The 27,928-nt window shown below is 42.7% G+C and overlaps 3 protein-coding genes across 4 annotated transcripts; all 3 read left to right on the forward strand.

Moving 5' to 3' along the window:
- The first annotated feature begins 1,069 nt into the window (after window positions 1-1,069).
- On the forward strand, window positions 1,070-3,898 carry LOC146607641 (cytochrome b-c1 complex subunit 10-like). The gene is made up of 3 exons (XM_085348044.1): window positions 1,070-1,212; window positions 3,132-3,263; window positions 3,692-3,898. Exons 1-2 carry the CDS (start codon window positions 1,070-1,072, stop codon window positions 3,250-3,252), a joined length of 264 nt encoding a protein of 87 aa, XP_085204170.1. The 3' UTR covers window positions 3,253-3,263; window positions 3,692-3,898.
- Window positions 3,899-4,225: 327 nt separating this feature from the next.
- Window positions 4,226-14,113, forward strand: mbd3b (methyl-CpG binding domain protein 3b). 2 transcript variants are annotated; one of them, XM_085347140.1, is made up of 7 exons: window positions 4,226-4,280; window positions 8,560-8,719; window positions 9,734-9,871; window positions 10,109-10,199; window positions 10,378-10,555; window positions 11,592-11,744; window positions 12,999-14,113. In XM_085347140.1, the coding sequence occupies exons 1-6, from the start codon at window positions 4,267-4,269 to the stop codon at window positions 11,737-11,739; spliced, it is 729 nt and encodes a 242-aa protein (XP_085203266.1). In that variant the 5' UTR covers window positions 4,226-4,266; the 3' UTR covers window positions 11,740-11,744; window positions 12,999-14,113. The 2 variants fall into 2 exon arrangements, with proteins under 2 accessions (XP_085203266.1, XP_085203265.1); XM_085347139.1 differs by lacking the exon at window positions 4,226-4,280 and adding an exon at window positions 7,281-7,580.
- A 288-nt stretch (window positions 14,114-14,401) lies between these two features.
- LOC146607643 (unconventional myosin-Va) lies at window positions 14,402-27,834 on the forward strand. The gene is made up of 35 exons (XM_085348616.1): window positions 14,402-14,428; window positions 15,041-15,151; window positions 15,285-15,453; window positions 16,922-17,066; window positions 17,176-17,332; window positions 17,573-17,716; window positions 17,831-17,912; window positions 18,011-18,118; window positions 18,208-18,320; window positions 18,399-18,667; window positions 18,758-18,839; window positions 19,057-19,197; window positions 19,341-19,472; window positions 19,596-19,679; window positions 19,766-19,882; window positions 19,991-20,088; window positions 20,176-20,262; window positions 20,547-20,867; window positions 21,704-21,860; window positions 22,064-22,303; window positions 22,430-22,639; window positions 22,731-22,824; window positions 22,915-23,063; window positions 23,165-23,371; window positions 23,489-23,589; window positions 23,739-23,853; window positions 24,723-24,828; window positions 25,166-25,288; window positions 25,614-25,765; window positions 26,054-26,143; window positions 26,245-26,377; window positions 26,455-26,752; window positions 27,241-27,415; window positions 27,505-27,585; window positions 27,673-27,834. Exons 1-35 carry the CDS (start codon window positions 14,402-14,404, stop codon window positions 27,832-27,834), a joined length of 4,980 nt encoding a protein of 1,659 aa, XP_085204742.1.
- Window positions 27,835-27,928: the final 94 nt, after the last annotated feature.

Consider the following 27,928-nt stretch of genomic DNA (forward strand, 5'->3'; position numbering starts at 1 on the left):
GCCTTTGATGCACAGAAACCTGTTTCGGTATGTGCTGCATGGTGTCGGCGTGGACAGTTTATTTTCAGGTGTAAAGACTTTCTGCATTGTGGCGTCCAAGCCCTTCGCTGCAGTGACTTTCAGTATGTGTCGTCACTAGTGACAATTTTAAACCCCAACCTTTCACTCTTCCAGCTCTTTGATGGTGTTGATGGAGACTCTTGGGACATCCTTGATCACTTAAGTCAAAAAGTTGTGTTTTGAAGTTTTGTCTATTGTCACATGATCAATCTGTGTACTGGATACTGCGATGGCAATTCCAAGAGAAGAATCGGATTAGATGTAAATTAGTATTCCCTGGGCTGGACTTCTGTGGCGGGGGGAGCTTTTTCTTTCTTGTTTGAAGTCTTGATATAGACACAGTTTGAAATCTGACAAACAAACAGCCACCCCAGTCACTGCAGGAGCTTGTAAATGTTTCAGCTGATGGGCTTGGACTTGTTTTGTTCACACGAGAGCATAATTAAAAACTTTCTTTCGACAGTTTTGTCACATCTTTGTTGAAATAAAAGGGGGTTGGACCATTGAGTGTTAACGACATTCACAGGCACAGAGCTTGACATCTTGGAGCGAGGACACTGTTGACTGCTGGTCCTCAGAGCGCCTGACTCAGCCTGTCTCTCTCTTACATATATATATTTACATATATAAATATATATATAGTTGAGAACTGTCCTGTAAATAACAGTAATGTAGCAATAAATGTGCCATTTTAATAACAGATTATACCTTTTCCAATGTCTGGCTTTTGAATATTGTATACATTTAAAAAAAAAAAAAAAGGAAAATAAAGGAAACCATTGTAATAAAGGGTTAAATTAATTTGTCCATATTTTCTATTGCCAATATTCGGACAGGGTAAAAACTCACTCGAGCGCCATCAGAATGCAACAAAGGCGCCACGTTAAAGAGCAGATGTGAGCCGTTACTGGAGCTCTGAAGCCAACATGTTTAAACAGCCCTCTTTTGTAAACGCAGGTCTTTAAAATGGTGGCCTGAAACGACCCTGCACTGCTGCACGCAACCGCGGATGTGGTGGTTATTTTTAAACAGGCAGAAGAAGAGACAGCCCGGGGTCCTTCGCGACAAGAGCAACTACGAGAAGGTCACAATGGTTCAGAAAATATTAAATAAAATCATCGGAGCCAAGTACATAGGTATTGCGAGGACGTGGTAAGTTAAGAGGTGGAGCGGGTTTACGGGGGGTTGGTCCTGCTTTTTTTTTCTTTTTCCTTTGTGTGTCCTGCGTCACCCCTTTTAGCCTAGCTGGCTAGCTGTTTGTTACCATAGAGATGCTTTTTTTTTTTTTTTTTTTTTTTTTTTTTTAATGGCGAACTAAATGGCTGAGTGTTACAGCTGGGTTGGTTTACAGCTCAGTTAGTGATATGGGAGTCAAGGTTTATGTCTGTTATGCTATGATACATCCAGATCCTCCCAGTAAGAACAGAACCGCTCATACTGGCCTGATGGAAAATAGTGTACATGAGAATTATTATTATTATTATATTTTGTTATTTTTGCATCAAATGTAAGGATTTCCCAGTTTTTCATACTCTTAATTAAACCGGAATGTTTACAGTTACTGCTCGTTAACCATTTACAACATTAATATTATCCAGTTTGGATAACTAATAACAGGAAATCCTCACTCATTGTTTAGTAAAACTAGAGTCAAACTGATGTTTGTGTACCTGTATTAGAGGTAAAAGACTGATTATAGGCCATTAAGAGATTGTGTTTTCCAAAATATTGTTAGAAATGGTGTAACACAAGGTTTGGCCAGCAGGGCGGCGCCGCCTCCGTTGTTTCCAGCGTGCTTAGAGCTGCCTGCAGCACCTGCAGCAGAATGGCATTAGTAAGCTGCCAGCCCCCATCATTTTGCCTATTTGATATAATCTTAGTATATTGTATTTTTATTCATATATAAAACTTGGGAATGTTTTACTCCCTAACAAACTGTATCGCTCCAAATCATTAACACCTCTTTTTTTCTGTTAGTAAATCATTCCCTTTTATTCAGACAGGAGTTCCTCTTTCTTTGTCAGTGTGTGAGGTAGTCAGACTCGAACATCATGGAAGGTGGTAGAGAAGCAGACTCAGCAGACATTTCGAGTTTCCAGAGGTGAGCAATTTATTTATAGTGAACTCCATCCTACGTGAAACTTAACAAAACTTCCCCCCAAAGTAACCCAATTAACAAAACTCAAAAGTACATGGATTTCGTAACACAGCTCACCTCTCCTTCATCATCTGAGTCTGGCAGAGACTGACTATATATAGGGCCATCAATTTCCCTTCATTTAGTCCAGCCAGTACCACTCACTTGAGCTGAGTGATCTAAAACTCTACATAGTTGACTAAAAATGACAAAAAAAACTCCTCACACTTCTAATTAGCACCTTTACACAACTAAACGGCTCTATTTAGGGAAAAAAAAAGATTCAGCAAATCCCTTCAGACCTTGAAACAAACAAAAGGAAGCATTTCTATGGTAAAAGAAACCCCTCCTTTTGGTTCAACCTGCTGATGTCATGAGTGGCATCATCAGCACTTTAAAATAAGGAAATGCTAGGTGGGCCTTTCCCCACACCTGACCTACATGAAGACTGAAAAGAAAGGACAAAGTAAGTATGAACAAATGACTTAACCTGTAACATAATAAAACATAAAGAAACATGTAACTGAGTATTTGCCTTAATTTGCAGAATGTGTGTTTTGCCAGCAACAGAATGCTTACACAAACAAACCCGGGATAGTTAGTGCAGCAATGTTACTTTGACAAATAGCAAATAAATACAGAGACAGAATAATGTGCAAAAAAAGTCAGCACATCTGGGACAATTGCTCATCCACTTTGTCACACTGTGCATATCTTTTTGCAAGCAAATTTATTTTTATGGTCATCCAAATAAAAAATAAATAAATAATGATATATATATATAATAGTATCTATAAAAACGGCATCCAGTACAAAATAAATAACAGACTATTACTACCATGTCGTATGGTGACTGAGGGGTGTAATCTAAGCTGGCATTGAGGGTGTGGTTACATTTCTGTCTTATTCAGGAGTCCTGTTTTCTTCCTTCCAGGGTCCCAAACATGGTTGCCTGGGGAACAGTGGGCGGCGTGGCACTCATTCACTTCACAGATTGGCGATTAATCCTAGACTATGTGCCGTACGTTAGAGGGAAGTTCAAGACAGACGAGTAAACTCTTAACATGTGAGTGTGTTACAGGTGTATAAAGGCTGTGCAGATCATTCTGCTCTTCTTTTCCTGTTCACTGAAGTAATATGCAAGAATAAAGGCTCCATGCTTCTGTATGATTAATTTTTGAAAATGATTTAGTTTTTCTTTTTTTATTATTATGAATTATGTGGCAATGTTTGGGTGTACTACAGATATTGTAGATAATATCTTTGATATCCATTCTGTCATTTTTGTACATGTGTTACTGGTTAAAACAGACCCTATTTAATAGTTGCAGACCTTTGGAACCCTCGCCCTATCCCAACCTCTTTATCATGTCAGAAATCCTTCACTTGTTGCATCAGGCAGAAGGTTTCCTAAGAGAAAAACAGGAGTTAGCCATTCAGCCTGACGTGTTCATGTACACTTTTCTAATAAACGGGCCGTGTGTCTGCCTGCAGGACCACAACGTTGGGATGGGCACTTGGGTGGATTCCTTTCACACCTTGAGCTTTTGTGGGATGCCCTGTCTCAACAGTCAGTCACTGAGGGCTTGTTAGGAGTTTGGACTTCAAGATGCACTCTCTTTATAAACTGCTGTTTTTGATTCAGTGTTATTAAATGTGAATAAATGTAATTTACTCCCAGTATGTCTCCTTGTTCTCTAAATGTACAACTATTAAAATGCTTTGTTCAAACTTGTATGGTGAGAAATTTTCGTTTATTTACTTGCATTAAAATCAACTGGATGTTTTTATTTATTTATTTTATTTCATTTAGTAGCTGTCACAGCATGCTTTTCTCGTGCTGTAAAAATAATTTAAAATTGCATATTAATTCAGCCTAACGAGCCCAGCAGCTCAACCAGAAGAGGCCAGTTTGAGCCAGACATTATGCTCTTTTTATCAGGCAGACTGCGAAATTTGCGTGGATAATGTCTTTCATTTCTAACATCGAAGGGGGAGGGGACTGAAAGAAGAGAGGGGAGAAGGGATTTAACATAGCGAGAGGGAGAAAACCAGATAGTGTCTTCAAGATGGATAAAAACGAGTAAGTACACGTAAAGGACAATAAAACCGCGAGCTGTGGGTGTAATTATGACTAGCGTTTGATGCGTTATTCGGAATATGTTCGGAAACTATGTTTGCCATCGATCAGGCAAATCCCACCGTCTAGTCTCCTCGCATTCTGCAAACATCCATGCACCGGCTTGAAGCCAGGCTGTCCGCGTCCCTGGAGCCTCGCAGCATGCTTTAATATCTCTGAGATTCACAGATAATACGGTTTAAGCACGGAGGCAGGACTGCGTCGACACGGTGCTGTTTCGGCGCAGATTTTTAGCCGTGCAAAGTAGAAATAATGTTTCTTTTTCCTGCATTGTTCTTATAGAAACTAAGCGTGACGTGTAGTTGAAATGCTGTGCGGTACATCGGTGACATCTACTTTGTTCATTGATAAAAGCCGGCTCCGAGCCTGAATGACAACGGTCGGCATTGTCGTGGTGAAACGGCTCTCCACTTTCACGCAGTTCACACAGAAACCTGCGCATTTTGGTGAAGAAACCACAAATAAATGTGTTTATTTTGCGTATTTTGCTGGATTTAATTATTTAGCACCGGTCGTGGTTGTTGTCAGCGCCACTTCGTGCTTATTGTTTACGGTCTATTTGTAGCTGCAGCCTAATTTATGTTTCCCATAGATTAACGTTGCTCTGGTGTTATGACACTGACGTCAAGCTACGGGGACGTAGAACGCACAACTTCCTGTAAGATCTGTCAAAATAAAAGCGTATACAGGGTCGCTTCAGTTCAAGAATTTGTAGGATTTAGCTGCATAACCCAAACTCTGGTATAACTAAGCACAGCAAGGGGGAGGCAGTCATACTATACTCAATCATAATATTATAATTATATATTTAATCGCATAACTGCATTCACATATTTGATAAAACATTGTTTTAATTCAACATGAACAATCACTCAAAAACTGAAAAACGCTAAGTAGATCTCAATTTATTTATTTATTATTAAACCTTACATTTCAAAGTCAAGAATTTAACTACTCAAATGCATTCAAATAACAATTTTCAGTATTAGCTGTTTTTAATAGAATCAATAGAATATCTTTATTTGTCATTGTCCGGGTGTACGAGAATGTTTGGATCATCTCCCTGAGTAATGCATGCAATTAAGACACATCAATTTCTATAAAGTCTTGATTTATAAAACTAAAAAAAATGAATGTGAATATTTAAATTAGAGGAAAAAGAACAAGAATAAATTAAAACACATGAACGTATCCGTTTTACGGTCTTTGGTGATATCACACACAAGTTTTGGGTTTAAACGTGTGTAAGTTTGTTCTGTTTATATTCAAATATGAATATGAAAATATTCATGTAATAAATAGTTTGAAAAGACTCATTATTCAACTGTTACTCAAATATTTAAGGAAATCTTTAAGATTAAGTGGTTTGTCACCCAAGTTTCAGATTTTAACATTAAAATTTTGAGAGACAACCGAGTATAAAACATTAGGAAAATTAATGTGAATGTGAGAGCCCAAACTTAATACCAGTTCAGATAATTGAACTTCATATGTTCAGCTAAGATATTACAGACAGGCAAAATACAACCTGAAGGCAACTCACTTTGCTATTTAAATGAAATCAATGGTGCCAGCTTTATAGCCTGCACAACAAATCCAAGCATAAACAGCTTATCTGAAACCATATCATGAACCATTATGAATAATAACCATAAACACACAGAACACTCATTTGTAAATAAGCCTGTGAGTTAAAGACAGCCTGGTGAGCTGATGATGACTTCCATTGAAACAAGTATGGTGGTAATCCAGTGTCCTCCTCAGTCATGCCGCCACATTTGATGCAGATGCTCTACGTTATTATTGAACAAGTATTTAACACAGGCTGGTTGTTACTACAATAAATTGAAATTGTTTAATATTTTCATTACCAAATCATAAGACTTAATTTACTTACAGCAGTAAAAATTTTACCTTTTTGGATGGAAGGTTACTATAAGGCTATTATAGTTAATGAAATCTAACTAAAATAACAAAAAATCCCTCTGGCAGCTAACTTTACTAGAAATAAATGTGTAAAACTAAATACAAATAAAAAATGAGTATAATAACTCTTGCGTGTACTGCCATGTAACTACGTTACAATGCATGTTTTAACACTGACCTCTTCAGGGGTCAGTATAGAGCACGGTTACTTAACATTGTGGACCACATGGATCTCACTTTGATCTTAAGTGGGCCGGACCGGTGAAACTGCCCTTTTCGTCAGTGTAAATAAATGTAACCACTTATTGGAGAAATATGATAATGTAAGAAAAAGAAACGTCTCAGTTTATCCACGTGTTACTTTGTTAAACGTGTTAATCTTTTAGCGTGACTGTGTAAAATTAATGTGTAAAATTACAGGCAGCTCATTAGCCAGAATGTCCTGCAATAACAAAACAGAAAGTTACTATAATTCACAGAAAATGTCCTTTTTTGGACTGATTGTTAAAAAAAGGAAATTTTATGTTTTGAATTATTTATCTATCACTTAATTGCTTGTAGTATGTATGGCCTCAAGGAGTGCTTCATCAGCAAAAAAAAACCAAACTGCAAATCTTGCATAAAAAAACTTTCAAAAGTCCAAAGATTTATGTCTTCCTGCACATTTTCCAAAGCCGTCAAGTGGGCCGGATTGGAGTCTTTGCTGGGCTGAATCTGGCCCCCGGGCCTTACATTTGACCCTCCAGGTTTAGGAGGATTATTTTCCCCTTTTTAAACATCAGTAATATCTTCCTTTCCCCCGGTCGCTTGCTCTACTTTACCCAAGAATCAGCTCACGCTTCGATAAGGACGTGCTTTTCTACCGAAATCCGAACGCACTAGCTTCCTGTTTGTGTCGCGACGCTTTGACGTATCTGTCCTGTTTTCCTTGCGGATGTAGCCCTCGTGCCCCGGAGAGACAGTCAGGTAGTGATGTGGCTGAGGTCCGCGGCGGAGCGATCTGCGCTACGACAAAGAGCCGAGATGTTCGCGCAGAGATCTACTCCAGAGGACGCGCGTAGTAACATGGTCGAAACAAAAGCGTGAGACGCCATAGGCCTGCCGTCCCAACAACATTATATACAAATATACATCGGCACATTTCCTAAAAGCCACTGTGGTCATCTGGAGTAAGTTTGAGTGGATTTAGAGATTACTCGCGTGGGAAATGGAGAAGAAAAGGTGGGATTGCACTGCTCTCCCCAAAGGCTGGAAAATGGAAGAAGTGACCAGAAAGTCCGGTTTGTCAGCTGGAAAGAGCGATGTCTATTATTTTAGGTACTGCACGAGCTAAGGGCTTGTAACAAAAACAAAACTTAGAAGTTGCACGAGACACCGAGTGTGCGGACGGAAGCGGGGCAGGAGTGTGTTCGGTGTCGATGTAAAGTTTGGGAATGGGAGGGAAGGAGGGGGGCTCTGTTTGCTGCACGACAACAACAAGGCCAGCCGGGCCAAGTCCTCAACAACTGTTGGGACTGCAAGGAGTGTGTGCAGGCTAGCAGCAGCTCCTCATACCTGACAAGGTGTTGAGATAAATAAAGCTCCGTGTAATCTCCGCTAATGACCTTTTATTTCCCAGTGAAGTGAATCAACAAACCTCAGATTTGTTCTCATTTAGCAGAGGAGAAGAGCAAGATGAGGAACAGAGGCAAGAGAGGGGGGAGGCGGGTCGGTTGTATAGTTTGTGGTAGGCTAAATGTACAATCCTACTGGTGTTCACTGTGGTGTGTGATGTTAGATGCATTTGCATGAGTTACTCTAGCACGTATCCACCCACAGTTGTTCCTTTGTTTGGTCATCTCTCAGGCTCAAGATGATGCTGTTGCTGCTCCCAGCAGCAGAGCTCTAATGTTTCCACCCTGAAACATTTGACTAGTTTTAGTTTTGCCATGTTCACATTGTGATCACTGATGGAGGAGGGTGGGGTGTAGTTACACATGTTCAGTATATATTTTCATATGTGCCCATTTTTCCTGAGACGTGTGCAGCTTGTTGGTAGGTGACAGAGCCAAGGTGGAGTCTGCATCCATTTCACAAAGTGCTCATCCGCTCATTTGGATGTCTCCTGCTTCTCTTTGTTGCTGTTGACTTGTTGCATGTTGTCGTCTGTGTGTTACACTTTTCTGTGTCGTCTCTGTTTGTTTTTTGTCTTTCGTGTTTTCAGTCTCGGTGTGACCTTTGTTTTTGCTGAGAGGCAGTGCTAACCTTTTTTTTTTTTTTTTCTTCCCCCGCCTCATCTCTGCGTCTTCCTCGTTAGTCCATCTGGGAAGAAGTTTCGGAGCAAGCCTCAGCTGGCCCGTTACCTTGGTAACCAGATGGACCTCAGCTCTTTTGATTTCCGCACGGGGAAGATGCTGATGAGCAAGCTGAACAAGAATCGCCAGAGACTGCGATACGATAACAACAGCCAGAACAAGGTGACACAGTTGGCCTCGTGAAAATCAGCCGCTTGACCTCAGTGCTAAAGCGGGCTCCAGATTTGTGTTCTATTTACTGTCTGCCCTTTTATCTGCATGCCAGAATCCCGAGTGTGAAGTCTGTGATCTAAGTGGAGGAAGGACGCATGCAGCCACTGCTTTGTAAAGTTAATCTCTTTTGCGGATTATATGTTGCTCGTCTCGATAAACAGATTGGATCAGTAGCTCTAAGGAGTGTACAAGCAAGATTAACAGTGTAGCTGTGTAGACTGAGCTTAAAGCAAGACTCAGAGATGTTTCTGTTAACCTGCATCGATCACTGTGGTAACAGGTTAGCTGTGCGGCCCACACTTTCTGTGGGTCGCACAGCTAACCGCTCCAGATAAGGTGATGGCGAGGAGTTTCTCGAAATATTCTCCTGACAGTTCGGTCTGGAGTGATGCAGAACGAATGCATTATGATCAAACCTGCGGAAAAGTCACATTTTAGTAATGTACCCAACAAAACTGTGCAGTTAGAGTGGACAAACTGTTCAATGATGGTGAGATTACATGATTACATTTTTATGATCTGAGCTAGAGTCTGACGTCCACTGCTCGCAACACAGCTCAGGAAACTGATTAGTGCTTCTTTGGTGGATACAACATGTAAGATTAAATCAGAAATGAGGGATGTGCTGAGTGCAGATACAGATCGGAGAGAATGAGATGAAACATAGTTTGTGGTACAAGTTCAAATTTAATTACAGCTCAGAGAGTAAAATGGTGTTTGCAGGCAAGTCATTCAAGCTATGGGCGACCGTGACGAGCTACATGCGATCACAACCATCAGTTGGAGGTTTTTGGTTCAGCACGCTCTTCTTCATGACTGATTTCCCCCAGCGACCGTTTGCCATCACCAAGCAGCGGCTGACCGGTCTCTGAGCCTATGAAGCAGAGGCTTTAGCTCTCTAGTTGAATGAGACGGATCCTGTTTCTCTTGTCCTTCTCATCCTCTCTTGATATTTTTGTTAAGGGTAAACCTGACCTGAACACATCACTCCCAGTCAGACAGACGGCCTCCATCTTTAAGCAGCCCGTTACCAAGGTTACCAACCATCCCAACAACAAAGTGAAGACGGACCCTCAGAAAGCCGTTGACCAGCCCAGACAGGTGAATAAACTGTTACTGTGACAATAAGCCAGAGAAATCAGGAGGCCTGTAATCTGATACTGTAATTTAAAGGATCAGATAATGAAGAGTGTGTGTAGCTAGGAAACTGGACAGACCAGTATTGCTTGAATACTGGTGGATTGGGGGGGGGGGGGGGGGTTACTGCATTCGTAGGAACAATGTATTTCTGTTGAGAACTGCCTGCAGCTGAAACATTCTTCCTTATTTTGTTCACAGTTATTCTGGGAGAAGAAACTCAGTGGTCTGAATGCTTATGACATTGCAGAGGAGCTGGTGAAAACAATGGAACTGCCTAAAGGCCTGCAAGGTAAAACTTCATCAGCCTCACCAAGCACTTTATGTCCTAAAATGACATTTTGGTATTTCCTCTAAGAGCAGTTTTCGACTGAGCTCAGTAACTGCTAAACTTTGATAAAATATAAATAAACATGGGTGTAGTTAACAGTTTCTGGAAAGTGTTTGGTAACCACATGCTGGTCCCACAGGTGTCGGTCCAGGTTGCACAGATAAAACTCTCCTGTCGGCGATTGCCAGCGCTCTGCACACGAGCGCTGCTCCAATCACCGGGCAGCTGTCCGCCGCTGTGGAGAAGAACCCGGGAGTCTGGCTCAACACTGCGCAGCCACTGTGCAAGGCCTTCATAGTCACTGATGAAGACATCCGGTGGGTTTCTTAAAACAGTCTACACGTGTTTTGGGTTTTCAGAAAAAAAATCTACTCATGTTTACCTGAGCCTGTGATTTTCAGTTCCAGGAAGTAAGACCTCCAGTAGTGGAGTAAAATTGAACTGAATTCAATTTTATTTATACAGCACCAAATGGCAACAACTGTCGCCTCAAAGCACTTTGTATTGTAAGGTAGACCCTACAATAATATATACAGAGAAAACCCAATAATCATATGACCCCCTATGAGCAAGCACTTTGGTAACAGTGGGAAGGAAAAACTCCCTTTTAACAGGAAGAAACCTCCGGCAGAAAAAGGCTCAGGGAGGGGCGGAGCCATCTGCTGCGACCAGTTGGGGTGAGAGAAGGAAGACGGGATTAAAAAACATGCTGTGGAAGAGAGACAGAGATTAATAAAAAGTATGATTCAGTGCAGAGAGGTCTATTAACACATAGTGAGTGAAGAAGAAACACTCAATGCATCATGGGAATCCCCCAGCAGCCTATGCCTACAGCAACATAACTAAGGGAGGATTCAGCGTCACCTGATCCAGCCCTAACTATATGCTTTAGCAAAAAGGAAAGTTTGAAGCCTGTCTGTTTCCTGAATCCAAACTGGAAGCTGGTTCCATAGAAGAGGGAACTGAAAACTGAAGGCTGTTTCCCATTGTACTTTTAAATACTCTAGGAACAACAAGTAAGCCTGCAGTGCGAGAGCGAAGTGCTCTAATGCTGTGATATGGTACTATAAGGTCATTAAGCTAAAGAGAGATGCAACAGGTATCGATTCTTTCTATCCCAAATTTAAATGCATTAGAAAAATGGGGCTATTTGCCAAATGCAAAGTAAGCTTGCCTTTTTTCTGTTATCTCTGATTAGCCCAATTCCAGTATTCTTCTGGTCAGTGTTCCTCAACCCATAGCAAGTGACCAGTGATCTCTGTAAAGACACCATCTGCTCTTTGTTGGTTTAATGGCTGTTATGGCCAGATGTAACTGCCAACTGTAACAGCTTCCTGTTGTGTTTACGTGTAGGAAGCAGGAGGAGCTGGTGTACAGCGTGAGGAAGCGGCTGGAAGAGGCACTCATGGCCGATATGTTGGCCCACGTCGAGGAGGCTGCCAATGAAGGAGAGGCTTTAAAGGAAGAGGGCAATGGCAGTGAAGACATGGAGAGTGTATAGCACAGGTTGGTGGAAACACTGAAATGACAGTTTACTCAAAGATTAGATTTATGTGTTTAAACTCTGTATCACTGTTTATCTGTCCAGGCTTATTTTGTCCAATTGTGTGAATATTGGTTGTAGATAGATACATCACACTTCTCTTTTATAATAAAGGTAGATAACACTAATCTGCAGAATGAAAATAGTTCCTGGATGAATCCGGTCACAACAACTTTTTTGAGTCGTGACATATGCGGTGTACTTTGTGCACCAGACATTTAGTGCTAAGTAGACACAACACTGTTCAAGATGGGGAAGAGAGACGGATCCCCGGGAGGGTCACATCAGGGCAGGTTACCCGTGTAAAAAATCAATCAAATATATCAAATATACGCATTAATGGGGGTGACCCCTGGATGAATAAGTGAGCGCCTGGAAAAAAGCTTGAATTCAGTTACCAGTCTTAGTTGATTTAGTGGATAATGTGAGGAATTTGTATTCATTATTGGATTAGTTCCTACAGTTTGTGTACTCTGCATGTCTGTGTCTGTCATGGCTGACCACAGTAAAGTGTTGAGCTCAAATCTGCTGCACACACCTGGTAGTTAAGCAGATAACGGTCAGATCATGCTGTCACCATAAACAAACCATTCTGGAATTCATTTGGATCAGAGACCCTCCAAAGGGTCCATGCCTGGTTGCTTCGGTTCTCACCGGAGTGTTTGCATCTTTACAAAAAAATAAAAGAGGTTTGATTTAAACGGACACAAGTGTGGAAATGTGTTAGCGCCAGCATCTCCAGAACAGGGCAGCTTGCAACAGGACATTCTAGCTCACGGTGTGTCAGCAATAAGTTGAAATCACGTCTGCTTAATATTAATTTTATGTCTTTTTAAGGTTATCGGGGGGGCTCGCCGCAACAGTCCCAGTTTCTATTTTAGCCCATTGGGAAAATTAATTACTCACCGCTGTTCTAGGTGGATGAGCAGCATTAAAGCCAGAGGTGGGAAAAACGTGTATAAATGTAATATACTGGGGTTACCTGTCTCTTTTATAGGCCTGTAAGATAAATGTGGGGGAGAAAATCCACAAAAAACGACTGGAACAAAAGCTTTGACGCGTTCTGCAGTTTGTTTTTTTTGTTGCAAACCCAGAACCGTTTCTCAGTGATGATCCAAATCATTCCTGTTCTGTAACTTAGTGCAGTCATTACACTACACTGTATAAAATATCACCTGTGCAGTAAATCGATTTGCTAATATTTTTTTCTTTTGTAGGTTTTTGCAAAGTCCAGATGGAGTCGCTCCACGCCTACATCTACGACCATGAACAGTAGGATTCCCCATTCCAGTCCAGCTCTGAAGAACCTAAACCTAAGCCCGACTTATTCCAGTACGACCTAAAGAGCCCTTTTCCCTTCGCCTGACCCCAGAAACAAGTCTCAAATGCATCCGTTCATCAATAACTCCACTGGATGGACTCCTCGGCCGTATTTTAGAGCCCACGTGATTGTTATTGAGGAAATGAAAATAAATAAATAAATAAATGAAATCAAATGAACTTTCGAATACTAAAATAATAACTTATCTAAATCGTGGCAAATTCAGTGTTCGGTGATAAGTGTGTTTTCTACTAAAAAGCTTTGAATGAGTATGTATTTTTTGTGACAATCACGTCAAATCTGAACAAAACTCGATTTGTTCCGGGCAGATTGGAAGTGAATGTTTTTGTACGTTTGCCATCTCTCTTTCTTGAATTTGTACGATACACTCCTGACGCAGCACACGCACAGCTCGTCCTTACGGTTTAGTTTGTGTCCGTTGGAACGGGCAGAGTCCAGTTTTTGTTGTCATTTTGAGAAAACATCTGCGCCAGCTGCATTGTGCTGAGTCCCGTTCAGTATTGACCAAAGAGGAGGCAGTCGTTCTGAAAGGCGTTTTAGGTTTTTGGCTTTGAGGTGAAAAGAGCGCACGACGGGACTGTGGGCGAGAAATGACGCGAGACCTCTTTCCGTTGTACACTTATTACTGTTTTAACTCTCATCATCGTTATAGGTGCTTACTGATGTTGTGAGACGCTGCTTATTCAAAGCTTTGTTACGATCACGGCTTCAGTTCGTGTATTTTCTTTTTAAAAATAATTCTAATGTGTCAGTGTTACCACACAATACGCTGCCTCCTCTGAAACACACGCACAGAATTGGGTAGAAAGCAAATTAGCTGAATTTTAGACTCACTGTCTTTTCATTGTATCACGCGAGCGGTAATATTTTGTATTTTTTAATCCCCAGTGAATAATGCGTCCCGCTGAAATCATGAAATTCCCTATAAAACATCAGCAGGCTGTTTGCTGAGATGAATTTGATTGTATTGCTTATTAAAATGAGTCAGTATGTCACAAAATGTGCTGAGTGTTTTGTTTTTTTTATGCCTTCAATGATCACCTCTGGACAAATGTTTCACACTCGGCACATCCAATCACTGCATCTCCTCGCAGATTAACAGTTAACTTGCCAGTCCTCGTGTCTTTATGTGGACAAAGTGCAAGCTACTGTCAGCTGGATGTGACGCGGCTTTGCAAGGAGAGGGAGGATACCGGCTGTTTGCTCAGAGGGACCTGCAGATGTTACCTTGTCTCTTGTGTTAAGTGATGTTTGTCCTCGTGCTTTGAATCATTAAAGATGGCAACACTGGAATTGTACAGCAAGGTAAGATTAGGATTAACTTGAGGGCTTTGCAATGATTTATTATTATTTATGGAATCTGCAATTTCGAGGTGCTTGGAATAAGAAACATCCTTTAGTGTATAAAAACAGCTTTGCTACTTATGTTTGAGCACTAAGTAGATGCATCCTATGAGTTTGTCAGGTAAGCAAGTCTGTTTCATTGTCCTAGTTAGGACTATTCCTGATCTTTGATCTGGTAGCAGTGTGTTAGTCTGAGGTATTAAAGTGTTTACTGAATATATGAAAAATGTGTGAGACTGGAAGCTTATTTTTAAAATCTGTGCATTAATAAGTGAATTAGCGAATTAGATTTCTCAGCTTTAAACAATGCCTAATCCTCGCGGGTAGTTTGGAGGGAGGATGACTGCGGTTAATTTTTAACACAGTTTAGGAGCTTTTTATGCTGATGGGTACCAAATAGCTTCACTGGGTGAGTCCAGGAAGTGTGACATCTACCTTAACAGTGTTCAACAAAAGTAAAATGGCAAATAAAATCAGCTTTCAGATTTTTCAGCACATCCAGATTAATCCTGCACTTTTCTTCTTTTTTCACTCAGTGTTTTGCACACCAGTGACAGTCTGTTCCTTTTTTAGGGGGCAAATGTGTGGGTTCCTGATCCAGATGCTGTCTGGGTTTCAGCCCAGCTTCTCCAGGACTACAGGTCTGGAGAGAAGCACCTGCTGCTACAGCTCTCAAATGGAAATGTGAGATGCAGTACTGTTTTACGCTCTATAGATTAAACCAAATGCTCAATTTTGATATAATTGCATCTGTCTAAAACCCCTTTCTCAGCGATGTCTTACATCCGAGACTTCTAACTTCCGCTTTCAATGACAGGAGGTCCATTACCCAGTGGGCTCTCCCTCTGATCTCCCACCTTTGGGGAATCCCGACATACTGGAGGGCGAGAATGATCTAACAGCTCTCAGCTTTCTCCACGAGCCCGCTGTGCTGCATAACCTCCGGGTTCGATTCCTGGACTATAGCAGCATCTACACATACTGTGGTGAGCACTGCACTGGAGAGATGGCAGGGAACTTTAGAAAAACAGGGATGATTACTCAGCCAACAATAGACTGGCGAGAGTGAGAGAGGATCTTTAAATTCCTGCTGGAAAAAAGCCAGAAACAGCTCCTGTGTGCTTCTGTCTGCATGATTATACTGCAGCTCATAATGCTGTCTATAATATAGGAGGTCAAAGGCTCAAACTACACCCTCACTGCTACACTGTAAAAGGAAAGAAAAAAACTCTTATGTATGTAGTTGCACATTATCTTTGAATTAGATGACTCATCTTACTAAATCTTCATTTTTATATATAAATGTTTGACCTTTTTCATGACCAGACATCTCAATATATATTACACTGAGATGGCAAAGATCCTATATCCAATAATCCAATGATCCCACATGAGCAGCATTTGGCCATGGTGTGAAAGAAGAACTCACTTTGAAGGGCAAAGACCTCTGACAGATCCAGGCTCAGGGAGGGGCAGCTACAGCCATGTGAAAAAGAAAGCTTGCAGGACTCTGTTCAGCCCCGTGAAAATTAAGCCCACCTTTACTGCTTCCAATTAAAAGGAGAAGTACGAGCGAGGTGCTGCTAATCGAATGCACTTGATTAACTTTAGTTTATACGGTTTAAGGTTTTGGTAATTTGCTGGTCTCTGGCAATCTGGTGCTTAACAAAATCTTCCAGCAAATTCCCTCCAAAGTCCCCTGAGAGTCTACAGGCCTCAGTTAGCACATTAAATGTAAAGGTTTATGATGGTAAAGTTAGAAAAAGTCTGAAAGGTTCCAGGAAAAAGCCTCTGCTCTCTGAATAGACCATGGCAGCACAGCTTAGATTTGCAACGTTGCGTCCGAACAAACAGATGAGACCAAAATGGAGATGTGTGATCATAAAGCACAGCCTCAGTGTTTGGGAGGAAACCAAAAACGGCATATCAGGACAAACACCTCACACCAGCTGTCCAGCATTGTTTCGGGCTTGTTCTGCAGCCACAGGGCCAGCGCACCTTGCAAACCTCAGTGAACTGAAGCAATACTTTCAAGCAAAATTCCTCCACAGCAATGTGAGAGCCTGATAAAGTCATGCAGAAAACAATTACTTCAAGTTATTGCCCACTAAAAGTGGTTCTACAACCTACTGAATCATGGTGTTTACTTAGTTTTTTGCAGGATTATATAAAGTCCTTCTTCTTCACATGATTGTATCTGCTATGATTGAGAGAAGCAACCAACAACAAGCAGGAAATGACCTGCTCCAGAAAGAGTGAACAAAAGTTAATGAAACGTAGCAGTGTCACATTATTATATAGTAAATAAAAGCATTTATTCATGTCCTCATTATATTAGAATTTCAAGTTTTATTCTAAAATCTGTTTTTAAATAACAGCCATGTTTATATATTCAGGTATATATTAATATTCAGGTTCTCGTGGTGAGATTGCATTTCCTTCCCGTGTCTCCAGGTATTGTGTTAGTGGCCATAAATCCATATGACCAACTTCCAATATACGGAGAGGAGGTGATAGACGCTTACAGCGGTCAGGACATGGCTGACATGGAACCACACATCTTTTCTGTGGCTGAGGAGGCCTACCGCACTATGATCAGGTCAGGGGTCCTGGGTGTTTGGTGGTCTTATGCTTAATTAACTTTTTGAATATTCTGAGCATTAACTACACTGTGTGGGATGTCATGGTCACTGTGTCTTTGTGCAAAGGGAGGAGAAGAACCAGTCTATCATCATCAGTGGGGAATCTGGCTCAGGGAAAACTGTCTCTGCAAAGTTCACCATGAGATATTTCGCTGTGGTTGGAGGAGCAGCACAGCAGACCAGTGTGGAGGAGAGAGTTTTGGCTTCCAACCCAATCATGGAGGTAAAGGACCCAAATATTTCCCTCTTTTTGTATGTTCGTTATGGTTAAAAGTTTTAATATCAAATTTAGGAAGCGCTGCACACCTGAATCAGTGACAAAAAATCTTAGTAAAGAGACAAAGAATAACCTCTGCTCACCATTATTTTTATTAGTATGCAACATTTCGGTCTGTGCAACTTTGTAAGGTACAGAGTATAAAAAATTCTACTAATATAAAAACTTCTATATTTTGGTCTTCAGTCCATTGGTAATGCTAAAACTACCCGAAATGACAACAGCAGTCGTTTTGGGAAGTACATCGAGATTGGCTTTGGCAGAAAGGGGGACATCATTGGGGCCAATATGAGGACCTATCTGCTGGAGAAGTCACGGGTGGTCTTCCAGGTAAACTAACTTGCTACAATATAGTTAGGCCAGAGCAAAAAGCCACACAAAACCACAAATGTCTTGTAGAAATGATGCATCATCCGTGCTTTCTTCCTATTTGTTTGTTTTAAGGCATCAACAGAGAGGAATTACCATATCTTCTATCAGCTGTGTGCATCCAGAGAGCTGCCTGAAATGAGGTCCCTCAAACTGGGTGAGAGGCAACCCCCTCAGTTTGTTCTCAGAAGAATACCGTGTCCACGTTAATAGGTTCACAGTGCACTGAGTGTGAGTGTGTTTTATTGAGTCCAGATGCTCCTGAGAATTTCCGCTACACTAACCAGGGAGGAGAGATGCAGATACCTGGTACTGATGATTTGTCAGACCTGGAGCGCACTCGCAATGCTTTCACCATTCTGGGTAGAATGTTTACATCAAATCATGCACGTACGATATATCTTTGACGATAAAACAGGAAATCCTTCACGTTATATATGTTGAAATTGCAGGTGTGCAGCCTGACCAACAGATGGAACTCTTCAGGATCCTGTCAGCTGTGCTCCACCTGGGAAATGTCAACATTCAAGCCAGTGGGCGAAGCTCTGACCGGGGTTACATTGATGTAATGATCTACATGAATACTTTTGCATTCACTCGTCTTTTGTTCATGTTCCTTCATAATAGTTGCTTTGCTTCTCAGGCAGAGGACCGCTCTCTGGCTGTCTTCTCCAAGCTGCTTGGAGTTGAGGGATCTCAGATGGCTCACTGGCTGTGCCATCGCAGATTTGCTGTAGGAGGAGAGATGCTGGTTAAACCTATGACTGGCCAGCAGGCCGTAGAAGCCAGAGACGCACTTGCTAAACACATCTATGGTCAGCTGTTCGCGTGGACTGTCCAGAGGCTCAACTCAGCTCTGCGGGCCCAGCAAGGACGGACCAAATCCTTTGTAGGGGTTTTAGATATCTATGGGTGAGTGAATGAACTCTGTGACTGTGCAGTGTGTGATTAAAGTTTTTGTATGCCTTTGACGTGGACTGACAGGTGTCTCCCTTGGAGCAGGTTTGAGACCTTTGAAAGGAACAGTTTTGAGCAGTTCTGCATAAATTATGCAAATGAAAAACTGCAGCAACAGTTCAACAGAGTAAGCTGTCGTCCTTTCCCTCTGTGATTTGTGCCCTTCCTGTTTGTGTCGTGTTTGTCAGAGTTAGTTTATGCTGCTTTTGAACTGTTATATCAAAGAAATCAGTCCTTTCACCTGCGCTCACATCACTGTCTTTTCAGTCTTTTGTTGGTTTCCATCATGGGTATGGTCTTTCTCTAATTCTGTCTCATTATTACTTGTTTGGTGGTGTTTGCAGCATGTGTTCCACTTGGAGCAGGAGGAGTACGTCCGTGAGGAGCTGGCATGGAGCCGGATTGAGTTCAGTGACAATCAGCAGTGCATCGATCTAATAGAGGGACAGCTGGGCATGTTTGATCTCTTGGATGAGGAGTGCAGGGTCGGTCATCCAATCCTCTAGTTCTGTTCGTTCTCGTATCTTTTTTTCCTGTGTGGATAAAAGCATTTGCATGTTAACTAATTTAGACATTTGTGACAACTGTGTTAGTATGTGTAATAACTGTCCATCTGTGCATTATCCAGATGCCTAAAGGTTCTGATGAAAGCTGGGTGCGCAAGCTGTACGACCAGCACCTGAACAGCAAGCCTCACCCTCACTTCAGGAAGCCTCGCATGTCAAACAGCGCCTTCATCGTCCTGCACTTTGCTGACACAGTAAGTGACATAATGCTGGATTCGTCAGGTCTCAGGTGAATATCTGAGCTCTCTCTGAGGGCCTTTTGTAATTCTCTTCAGTGTGTCTGTGTTTGCAGTGATGGTTTCTTTTCTTTTCGTCAGGTCCAATATGAATGCGATGGCTTTTTAGATAAAAATCGAGACACGGTCTTTGAAGAGCTCATTAACATTTTGAAAGCAAGTCAGGTAGATATGTTCTAAATATATATGAATTTATAATTTCTAAGCAACATTAGTTTCACCAGCGCTGTATGTGTGTGTGCGCGCTTCAGTCTGAGCTGGTCGCTGAGTTGTTCCAGCAGCAGAGAAATGCGTCTCCTGTGGCCAATGGAAGCATTCGCTCAGGTAAACGAGCCACCAGAGAACACAAGCTGACAGTAGGCTTTCAGGTTAGATGTTTTTCTTTCTTTTTTCATTTATCTTTTCATTTTTTTTGCACATCCATTCATCCTAAACATAATTTTCCTGCTCATTGTTCTTTTTTTTGGGCCTCTCAGTTCCGTCAGTCCTTACAGATGTTAATGGAAACTCTCAACAGCACCACCCCTCACTACGTCCGCTGTATTAAACCCAATGACCTCAAAGAGCCTTTTCTGTGAGTCCTTATTTTGCTTACTTCCACAGCTAAGGTTTTTGGTGTGATTTAATGGGTACTGCTTTTATAACATTATATACATGTTAGGTTTGACCCTAAGAGGACAGTCCAGCAGCTAAGAGCTTGTGGGGTGCTGGAGACCATCCGCATCAGTGCAGCAGGTTATCCGTCCAGGTACTGAGTAATTCTAAGACTTTAGTCTTTATAATACGAGCACAGTGTCGTGACAGTGTGGCTCTGAGACATGTGCGAAGATTGTCACATAAATCAGAAAACTTAATCAAAACAGTGACTTAAATGCTATCACGAAGTAGCAAAAGAATCAATTTGTATAACTGTTCATTGAGATTAAATAATTATCTTATTGTAAATGGTTGATTGATCGATTTTTATGTTATAAAAACAGAAATATCAACTGTTTTTCTCTGAGATTTACTCTATTTGATCTGTGAATCCAGATGGACGTATGAGGAGTTCTTCAGCAGGTATCGAATTCTTCTTCGGGGGCCTCAGAGCCAGGACCAGGCCCAGGCCTCGTGCAGACAGGCCCTGCCTCAGCTCATCCCAGATCCGGACCAGTACTGCTTTGGAAAGACAAAAGTATTTTTCCGGGCTGGTCAGGTGGCTCTTTTGGAGAGGTTGAGAGCTGAGAGACTGAGAGTGGCTGCTGTGATCATCCAGAGTCAGGTTAGAGGATGGCTGGCACGGATCAGATACACCAGGATCCTCTGGGCTACTCTCACCATACAGAGATACAGCAGAGGGGCGCTGGCCAGACGGTGAGGACAGCAAGAGTGTTTGTGTCTCTTTACTATGATGTATGGCTATGTCAGGCTAAGCCACTTCATTTCTTTTAAAAGAACAATTGGAATGTTCTAGAATTCTTGTTAATGTTTGAAACACTAGATATGATGACCCAGATTTAGAAGATGATTGTAGTGAGAGTGGGTAGCAGGTGAAGGAAAGCTTTTGGAGGTATGCTCTGAGAAAAGAATGAAAGTAAAAGCAAGAGAGGGAGATGGGTGTAACAATGAAGCTGCAGGGAGCAGAGGAAATGAAGGTGGATGAGTGAAAATACCTGGAGTCAGCTATCAAAAGCAGAGAGAGAGGTGAAGCAGTGGGTGGAGTGGGTGGAGATGAGTGTCAGCGGTGATTTGTGACAGAAATATAGCAGCAAGAATGGGAGTAAAGGTTTAAAAAATGGCAGCGTGACCTGTTATGATGTCTGGCTTGGAGACGGTGGCACTGACGAAAAGACAGAGAGCTGAGATTGAGGCGTAAAGCTCCTCACTGGACATGATTAAGAATGAGTCCATCGCAGGGACAACTCAGAGTCAGACAGCTGAGATGGTTTGCACATGTGCAGAGGAGGGCGAGAGGATGTTGAAGATGGAGCCGCCGTGAAGGAGGAAAAGAGAAGGTGCAGGGATGTAGTGAAGGAGGACATGCAGAGGGCTGGTGTGACAGAGGAGGATGCTGGGATAGGTTGAGATGGAGGCAGATGAACCACGGTGGAGATTCTTAAAGGGAGCAGCTGAAAGAAGACAAAATGACAAAAGTCTAAACTTAATAAAATATTCCATATATGAAACTCTTCTTTGTTGCATGGCTGCAGACTGGCTTTGATCCTGCGCTACACCAGGGCTGCCTTGGTGATCCAGAAGACTTATCGTATGATGGTGGTCAGGCAGCTATTTTTCATGATCCGACACGCCACTGTCACAATCCAGGCATTCACCAGGGGGATGCTGGAGCGCCGCAGATACAGACTGGTCAGCATTTAGTGTCTCCCTCATTACAGGGCACAGCAGATGTTTAAAAAATGGCATCAACCTTTATACTCGGGTTTGATTTATTTTCCTGTGTAAATATGTTTTATCCATGTTTGCTCTAATCTTAAAAGAGGCTATTTACACGCAATTACAAGTTATAAACACTTGACCTGAATGCATTTAAAAACCTGTTGGTTCCTCAGCTGGTGGCAGAGAGGGCGGCCGTGCTGCTCCAGGCCACGGTGCGTGGGTGGTTGGCGAGGCAGGCGTACAGGCGCGTACGTGCGGCGGTCGTGTTCATGCAGTGCTGCATTCGCCGCAAGGCTGCCAGGAGACAGCTGCTGAAACTGAAGTCTGAGGCCCGCTCTGTGGAGAGATACAGAGAGCTCAACAAAGGCATGGAGGTCAAACTGATGCAGCTGCAGTTGAAAGCAGACCAGGAGGTGGGTGAGAGTTGTGCAGGGATTTGACCATCTCATGTGATTTTGATAAGCATTAATTAATTGTATGAGTCAAGAGGTCGTTTCACTTTACATTCACATGGCAAAGTTGCTTTTGTGTGCATCCAGGCCAGGGAGAGCGCTGCTTTGAGAGAAACCCTAATGGCAGAGCGAGAGGCTTCCAGCACCGAGCTGGCGGCTCTGAGGGCAACGATACAAAAACTAGAGAGCCAGTTACAGGAGAAGCCTCCGCCTGGGCCTGTTATCAGCGAAAAGGAGGCAGAGGAGAGAAGAAGAGCTGAAGAGAAAGCTGCCCAGGAGATCCTCCAGCTTAAAGAAGTAGGTCTCCAAACAATAAACACACTTTCCTCCTTTTATCTAGTAGGGAATGCTTCTGATTTGGTCTGTTTATTGACTTTGATTCTTTAAGGAGCTGCAAGCACTACAGAAAGAAAGGGATAGTTTTTGCAAAGAGAGAGACGATCTCTCGGCTTCCCTGCTGGAACAAGAAGAAAAACAAGAAGGTGGGCCTTCCCTTTACTAGCATTGTACAGTCACAGCTGTTTTTCTTCTGTCTGTGTCTGTCAAACATTTCCTTCTCGCTCTATGTGCAGAGTGTGTGCATCAGGCTGTGTCTCAGGTGACCTCGGCTCTTCGGGCAGAGGTGGACGAGGAGAGGAGAAAGTATCAGGGTCTTCTGAGAGAGTTCACCAGACTGGAGCAGAGATATGACAACCTCAGGGAGATGAGTCTGCTCACAGAGGTCATTAGCTAGCTGCAAAGGGAGACAGCCTTAAATGCAATTTGTTCGTTTGAAAATTAATCTTGAGTGCTTCCTGTAATTTCTTCCTCCTCATGTCGCAGCGCACCAAAGGCCACAGAAGAACCGACTCCACCCAGAGTCTGGAACCTCTCTCTCCCTCGACGCCGCTGTCCCCCCAGTCTCTCACCCCACTCTCCATATCACCATTCCCATCTGCTGTTCCATCCCCAGAGGAGGTCCGAAGGATCAGCGTGACGTCCCCCTCTGCAGAGAAGAGAGTCTCAATGTGGAGCTCTGAAGCCTCAATGGTAATGAAATAAAGAGGACCACACGACTGAAGTCCTAACTTTCACATCGTCACTGCAGCATCACCAGCACAGGCAGTGTCCTTTACTATCTCACTGTGTTCATGTTTGTAATGACAGGAGCAGCTGATGGAGAAGATGGACGTGGCCAAAGACCCATCGGTGAAGATGAAGGGAGAAGATCTGGCTCATGCTTATGATGCTGTACGAGTGGCAAACAAGTCAGTCTCTCAACACCAACTCATTCCTTCATTTTGGCAGAGCACTAGCTTTCAGTTTTGTGCAGTGATTTATATTTGGTGGATGAGCTCATTATTAGTTATTCTGTCCTTAATCTACATGTCTGTGTGTGTGTGTGTGTGTGTTTCAGGTTTCTGGAGAGCCAGCTACGTAACCAGTGCAGTCAGTGGGAGAAGGAACTGGAAACTCTGAGGAGTCAGCTTGCCCAAGCGGTGTCTGTTTCTTCCTCTGCTGCACAGAGACAGGTATAAATTTATTAAAGCCCCACATGAGAGGGTTTTTAAAAAAAAAAGTACTTTAATGATCTTTAATGAAAGCCTAACACTAGGAGAAGGGCTGGAAAAATCAATAAAAGGAGAGGTAAAAAAAGAGAAGAAGTTAAAACAGAAAACATTGCCTAAAGCAGGGGTGGGGGAACTCCAGGTCTCAAGGGCCAGTGTCCTGCAGGTTTTACATGAGTCCTTAATCCAACACAGCTGATTGAAATGCCTAAATGACCTCCTTAACATGTCTTGAAGTTCTCCAGAGGCCTGGTAATGAACTAATCATTTGATTCAGGTGTGTTGACCCAGGGTGAGATCTAAAACCTGCAGGACACCGGGCCTTCAGGCCTGGAGTTTCCCAGCCCCGGTCCCCTTCGTATATTTTATTTATATTGTCTCTGTATTTATATATATATGTGTGTGTGTGTGTGGTGTGTGTGTGTGTGTGTGTGTGTGTGTGTGTGTGTGTGTGTGTGTGTGTGTGTGTGTGTATATATATATAATATTCTGTAACTCTGTAACTTCTGTCGGTGCTGTGCTTTTTTGGAAATCGAATTTCCCAGAGGAACCCACCCGAGGGATTAATAAAGTTCTATCTAATCTAATCTAATCTAAATAGTCACGGCAGGACATTTCACTGGTATCATTACTCAGGTCATAATAAAACTGTAAGAGTTCTCTGGATCTGATGGTTGTCACTTATTAAAGCTGTCCATCTGTAACGTTTATCATTTATTCATTCGTCTATTCATTTATTCTGTTTGCGTGTCACTTTGTTTCAGATCATCGTTTATAATTTTTATATATTCACATTGAGGCTGAAGTCACAAATTTAAATGTGTTTTTTAAAGGATGTTCAGGAGCTGCTGGAAGCCCGAGAGCGTGAATGTGTGAGGCTGAGGAGAGAGCTGAAGGAACTGAGAAACACAGTCTCACTGAGGCGACTCCTGACACAAGGTGAGACTTTACCTGAATGAGCCCGGAAGCTGAAAGTCACTGCAGGCTGGAAAAAAATCTGCAGCCGCTGAGTCTCCTGTGGAATTTTAAAACAAAAAACATCAATGCAACAATAGCCTAACATAGGCTCCCTCACTGGGCCTATGACTGGCGGCTCTATCACTGATTTGATTTGTGTACATTTTGATCATGAGACTTTATTACCAATGGTAAATGAACACTTATTATTAGAGTAATATAATTACAATAATCTGCCTCTCAGTTTAACAATCTTCTACATTTATAGTTTTCAATGTGCTGTTCTCTGTTTCACTGCCACGGCGTGTTTCCTCTTCAGTTTTCCCATCAGCTTTGGCCACAGAGACTTCCTCTCCTGCCCAGTCGAAGCCAGCAGCAGTTACTGGTTTACTGGAATGTAGAAAAAGAGACGAAACCAAACTGATCAAGAATCTCGTCACAGGTGAGATCAACCCCCCGTCTGCCTCAATCATCTTCACCCACCTCTTTTTCTCTTCTTTCTTGAAGGTTTTGAGGAGCTGTGAAGCAGGCGTTTAAGATGAGGGATGAGATTGAAAACATGTTTTGAAAGGCAATAATCAAGCACTTTTACAATGATGGTAAAATGTGTCAAAATGTAATTTGGAGGGCAGGGTTTGAATGTGTAATAATTCAGCGGTAAGTATGATGTCACTGTAGAAATAAGTGTAGCCAGCTCTTGAAGCTGACAGCATTGGCCTGGCCTTGTCCTCTCTCTGCCACTGCTTCCCTTTCTGTTTGTGCTTCAGACATCCGTGTTGACAGCGCCCTGTCTTTGGCTCCCGGTCTGCCTGCCAGCGTGCTCTTCCTGTGTGTCCGCCAGGCCGACTGCAGCGGGGACCAAGCTCGCGCTCGCTCTCTTTGTAGCGCTGCTGTCACCGCTATGAAGGCAGCTCTGAAGGTGACCTGATCTCTGAGCCTTCTCGGTGTGCCGTATGGTTGAAGTTTAATGTTTGAGGACGGTTCACGTCGAGTCAGGCAGGCAGCCATTTACAAAATGACACTGACAGCTGACTTTGAAACTTGTCCTTGTGATTAATTTGGCCCACATGAGCATCTCATGCCAACATAACCATAGCAAAGTCTGTTTTAAACACATCTGTTCAAACAATCACAGTTTCATTTTTCATTGTTAGCAATGATTTCTAATTAAAATGTAACCATTTTCCCTTTCATCGTTTTTCTGCAGAAACATGTCAGTGACATAGACATGGCTGCTCTGTGGTTGAAGAACATCTGTCTGTTCCACGACTTGTTGACCCAGCACTCTCCAAAGCAGGCAGGCTCAGCTTTCATTTACTTTCTACGTCACTGACTAGATTATAAAAGTTTAGGATTCACTGATTACTTTCACACGTGACTGGACTGATTGCTTTTCAGACCCTCGACTCAGACACACTGGTTCCCCTGTCTGCTGATATGAATGACTTGATCCGCACCCTGAGCGACCTCTCTATCCAGGCCTATCAGCAGCTCCTTTCCATCACCGAGACCCGTCTACAAAACATCATAGGTACTGCAAAAAGTGATGATTGACGCTCTCCCCTTCTCTGCTCCTCTTATCTATTTTCTAACCCTCCCCTCCCTCAGTCCCTGCCCTGTTGGAGAGCGAAACCATCCAAGGTCTATCAGGCTCAGCGGTGAAGCTGGCAGTGAGCAGGAAGCGGGCCGGCTCAGACCCCAGGACTGTAGGAGGCGAGGCTCCCACGATGGCGTCTGTGCTGAGGGAGCTCGGAGCCCTTCACACCGCTCTGACTCAACAAGCTCTGCCCAAGACCCTGATGGAGCAAGCCTTTCACCAGCTCACCTACCTCATCTGTGCCTCTGCTTTTAACAGCCTGCTGCTGAGGAAGGACATGTGCAGCTGGAGTCGTGGCCTGCAAATACGGTAGAAACACACTTTAACCCTGCACTTAGATTTACAGTCTGACATGAGATGCAAATAAAGACGCAGACCATAAACATATTCCACATTAACTAGTATATCTTGATTTTGAAGTCCATAAATTTTAAAAATTAAATGACCTCAATTTGTTTGTATCTCAGTTGTGTGATCTAAAATGAGGTTTAGTTGTTTTCAGATTAGCATTTAGCATGTAAAGGCCAAATAAAGGAAATTTGAAAGGAGATTAGCCCACAGCAGCCTAGACCTACTGCAGAGATGAATGTCATATGTATAATACAGCATCCCCACAAACACAGCTTCAACTTTAATAATCAGCACCCTGAAAGAGTGTCAACATTAATTTCGCCTTTGTTGTATTCCAGAGCTAGATCACGTGCTGCACAACAGTCTGCATGTTGTTCTTTCCACCTGCTTTGTGTGGTCTTATAGAAATAAACACGGATTTATCTCAAATCCTTTTCTTGTCACAGCTACAATGTGAGCGTCCTGGAGGAGTGGCTGCGGGGCCGCGGTTTACAGGCAGGGGGCGCTGTGGCCACACTAGAGCCCCTCATCCAGGCAGTGCAGCTGCTGCAGGTGGGGAAAAAGACCGAGGCGGATGCTCAGGGGATCGTCCGGACTTGCAGTGCCTTGTCCAGCCAGCAGGTGGGTCTGTTTGTCTACTTGGATTCTGCTGGGAGACGAACGTGTGTGCATGATTTCATTGGCTGCTGGTCTCTTATTTTGTTTGACAGATCGTGAAGATTCTGACTCTCTACACCCCCCACAGCGATCTGGATGAAAGAGTCACTCTGAATTTCATACGTTCTGTTCAGGTACAGTCTGCAGATGTAAGGTTAAACATGTTCCTCATGTGGAAAATACACTGCATCCCATGTTCCTCTCTGTCTTTGCTGTCCTAGGGGCTTCTCAAAGGCCGCTCTAACAGTCAGCCTTCACAGCTCCTAATGGATGTGAGGAGAGTGTTTCCTGTCATATTCCTCTACTCGCCTCCCCCCGTCCTCAGCGCGGAGCAGTTAGTCATCCCAGACTCCCTCAAGATCTCCTTTCTGCGCAAAGCATAAGAAGCAGGATGCAAATTTATTAATGCTCCAGTGAATTTAACTCCTAACTTGCTGAAGTTATTCCTTGGAAATTGAAATGACTTACTGAGAATTT

Source organism: Diplotaxodon limnothrissa, linkage group LG23, assembly GCF_057381915.1.
Source record: "Diplotaxodon limnothrissa isolate DT_005_m linkage group LG23, D_limnothrissa_male_GT1.1, whole genome shotgun sequence".
Taxonomy (NCBI): domain Eukaryota; kingdom Metazoa; phylum Chordata; class Actinopteri; order Cichliformes; family Cichlidae; genus Diplotaxodon; species Diplotaxodon limnothrissa.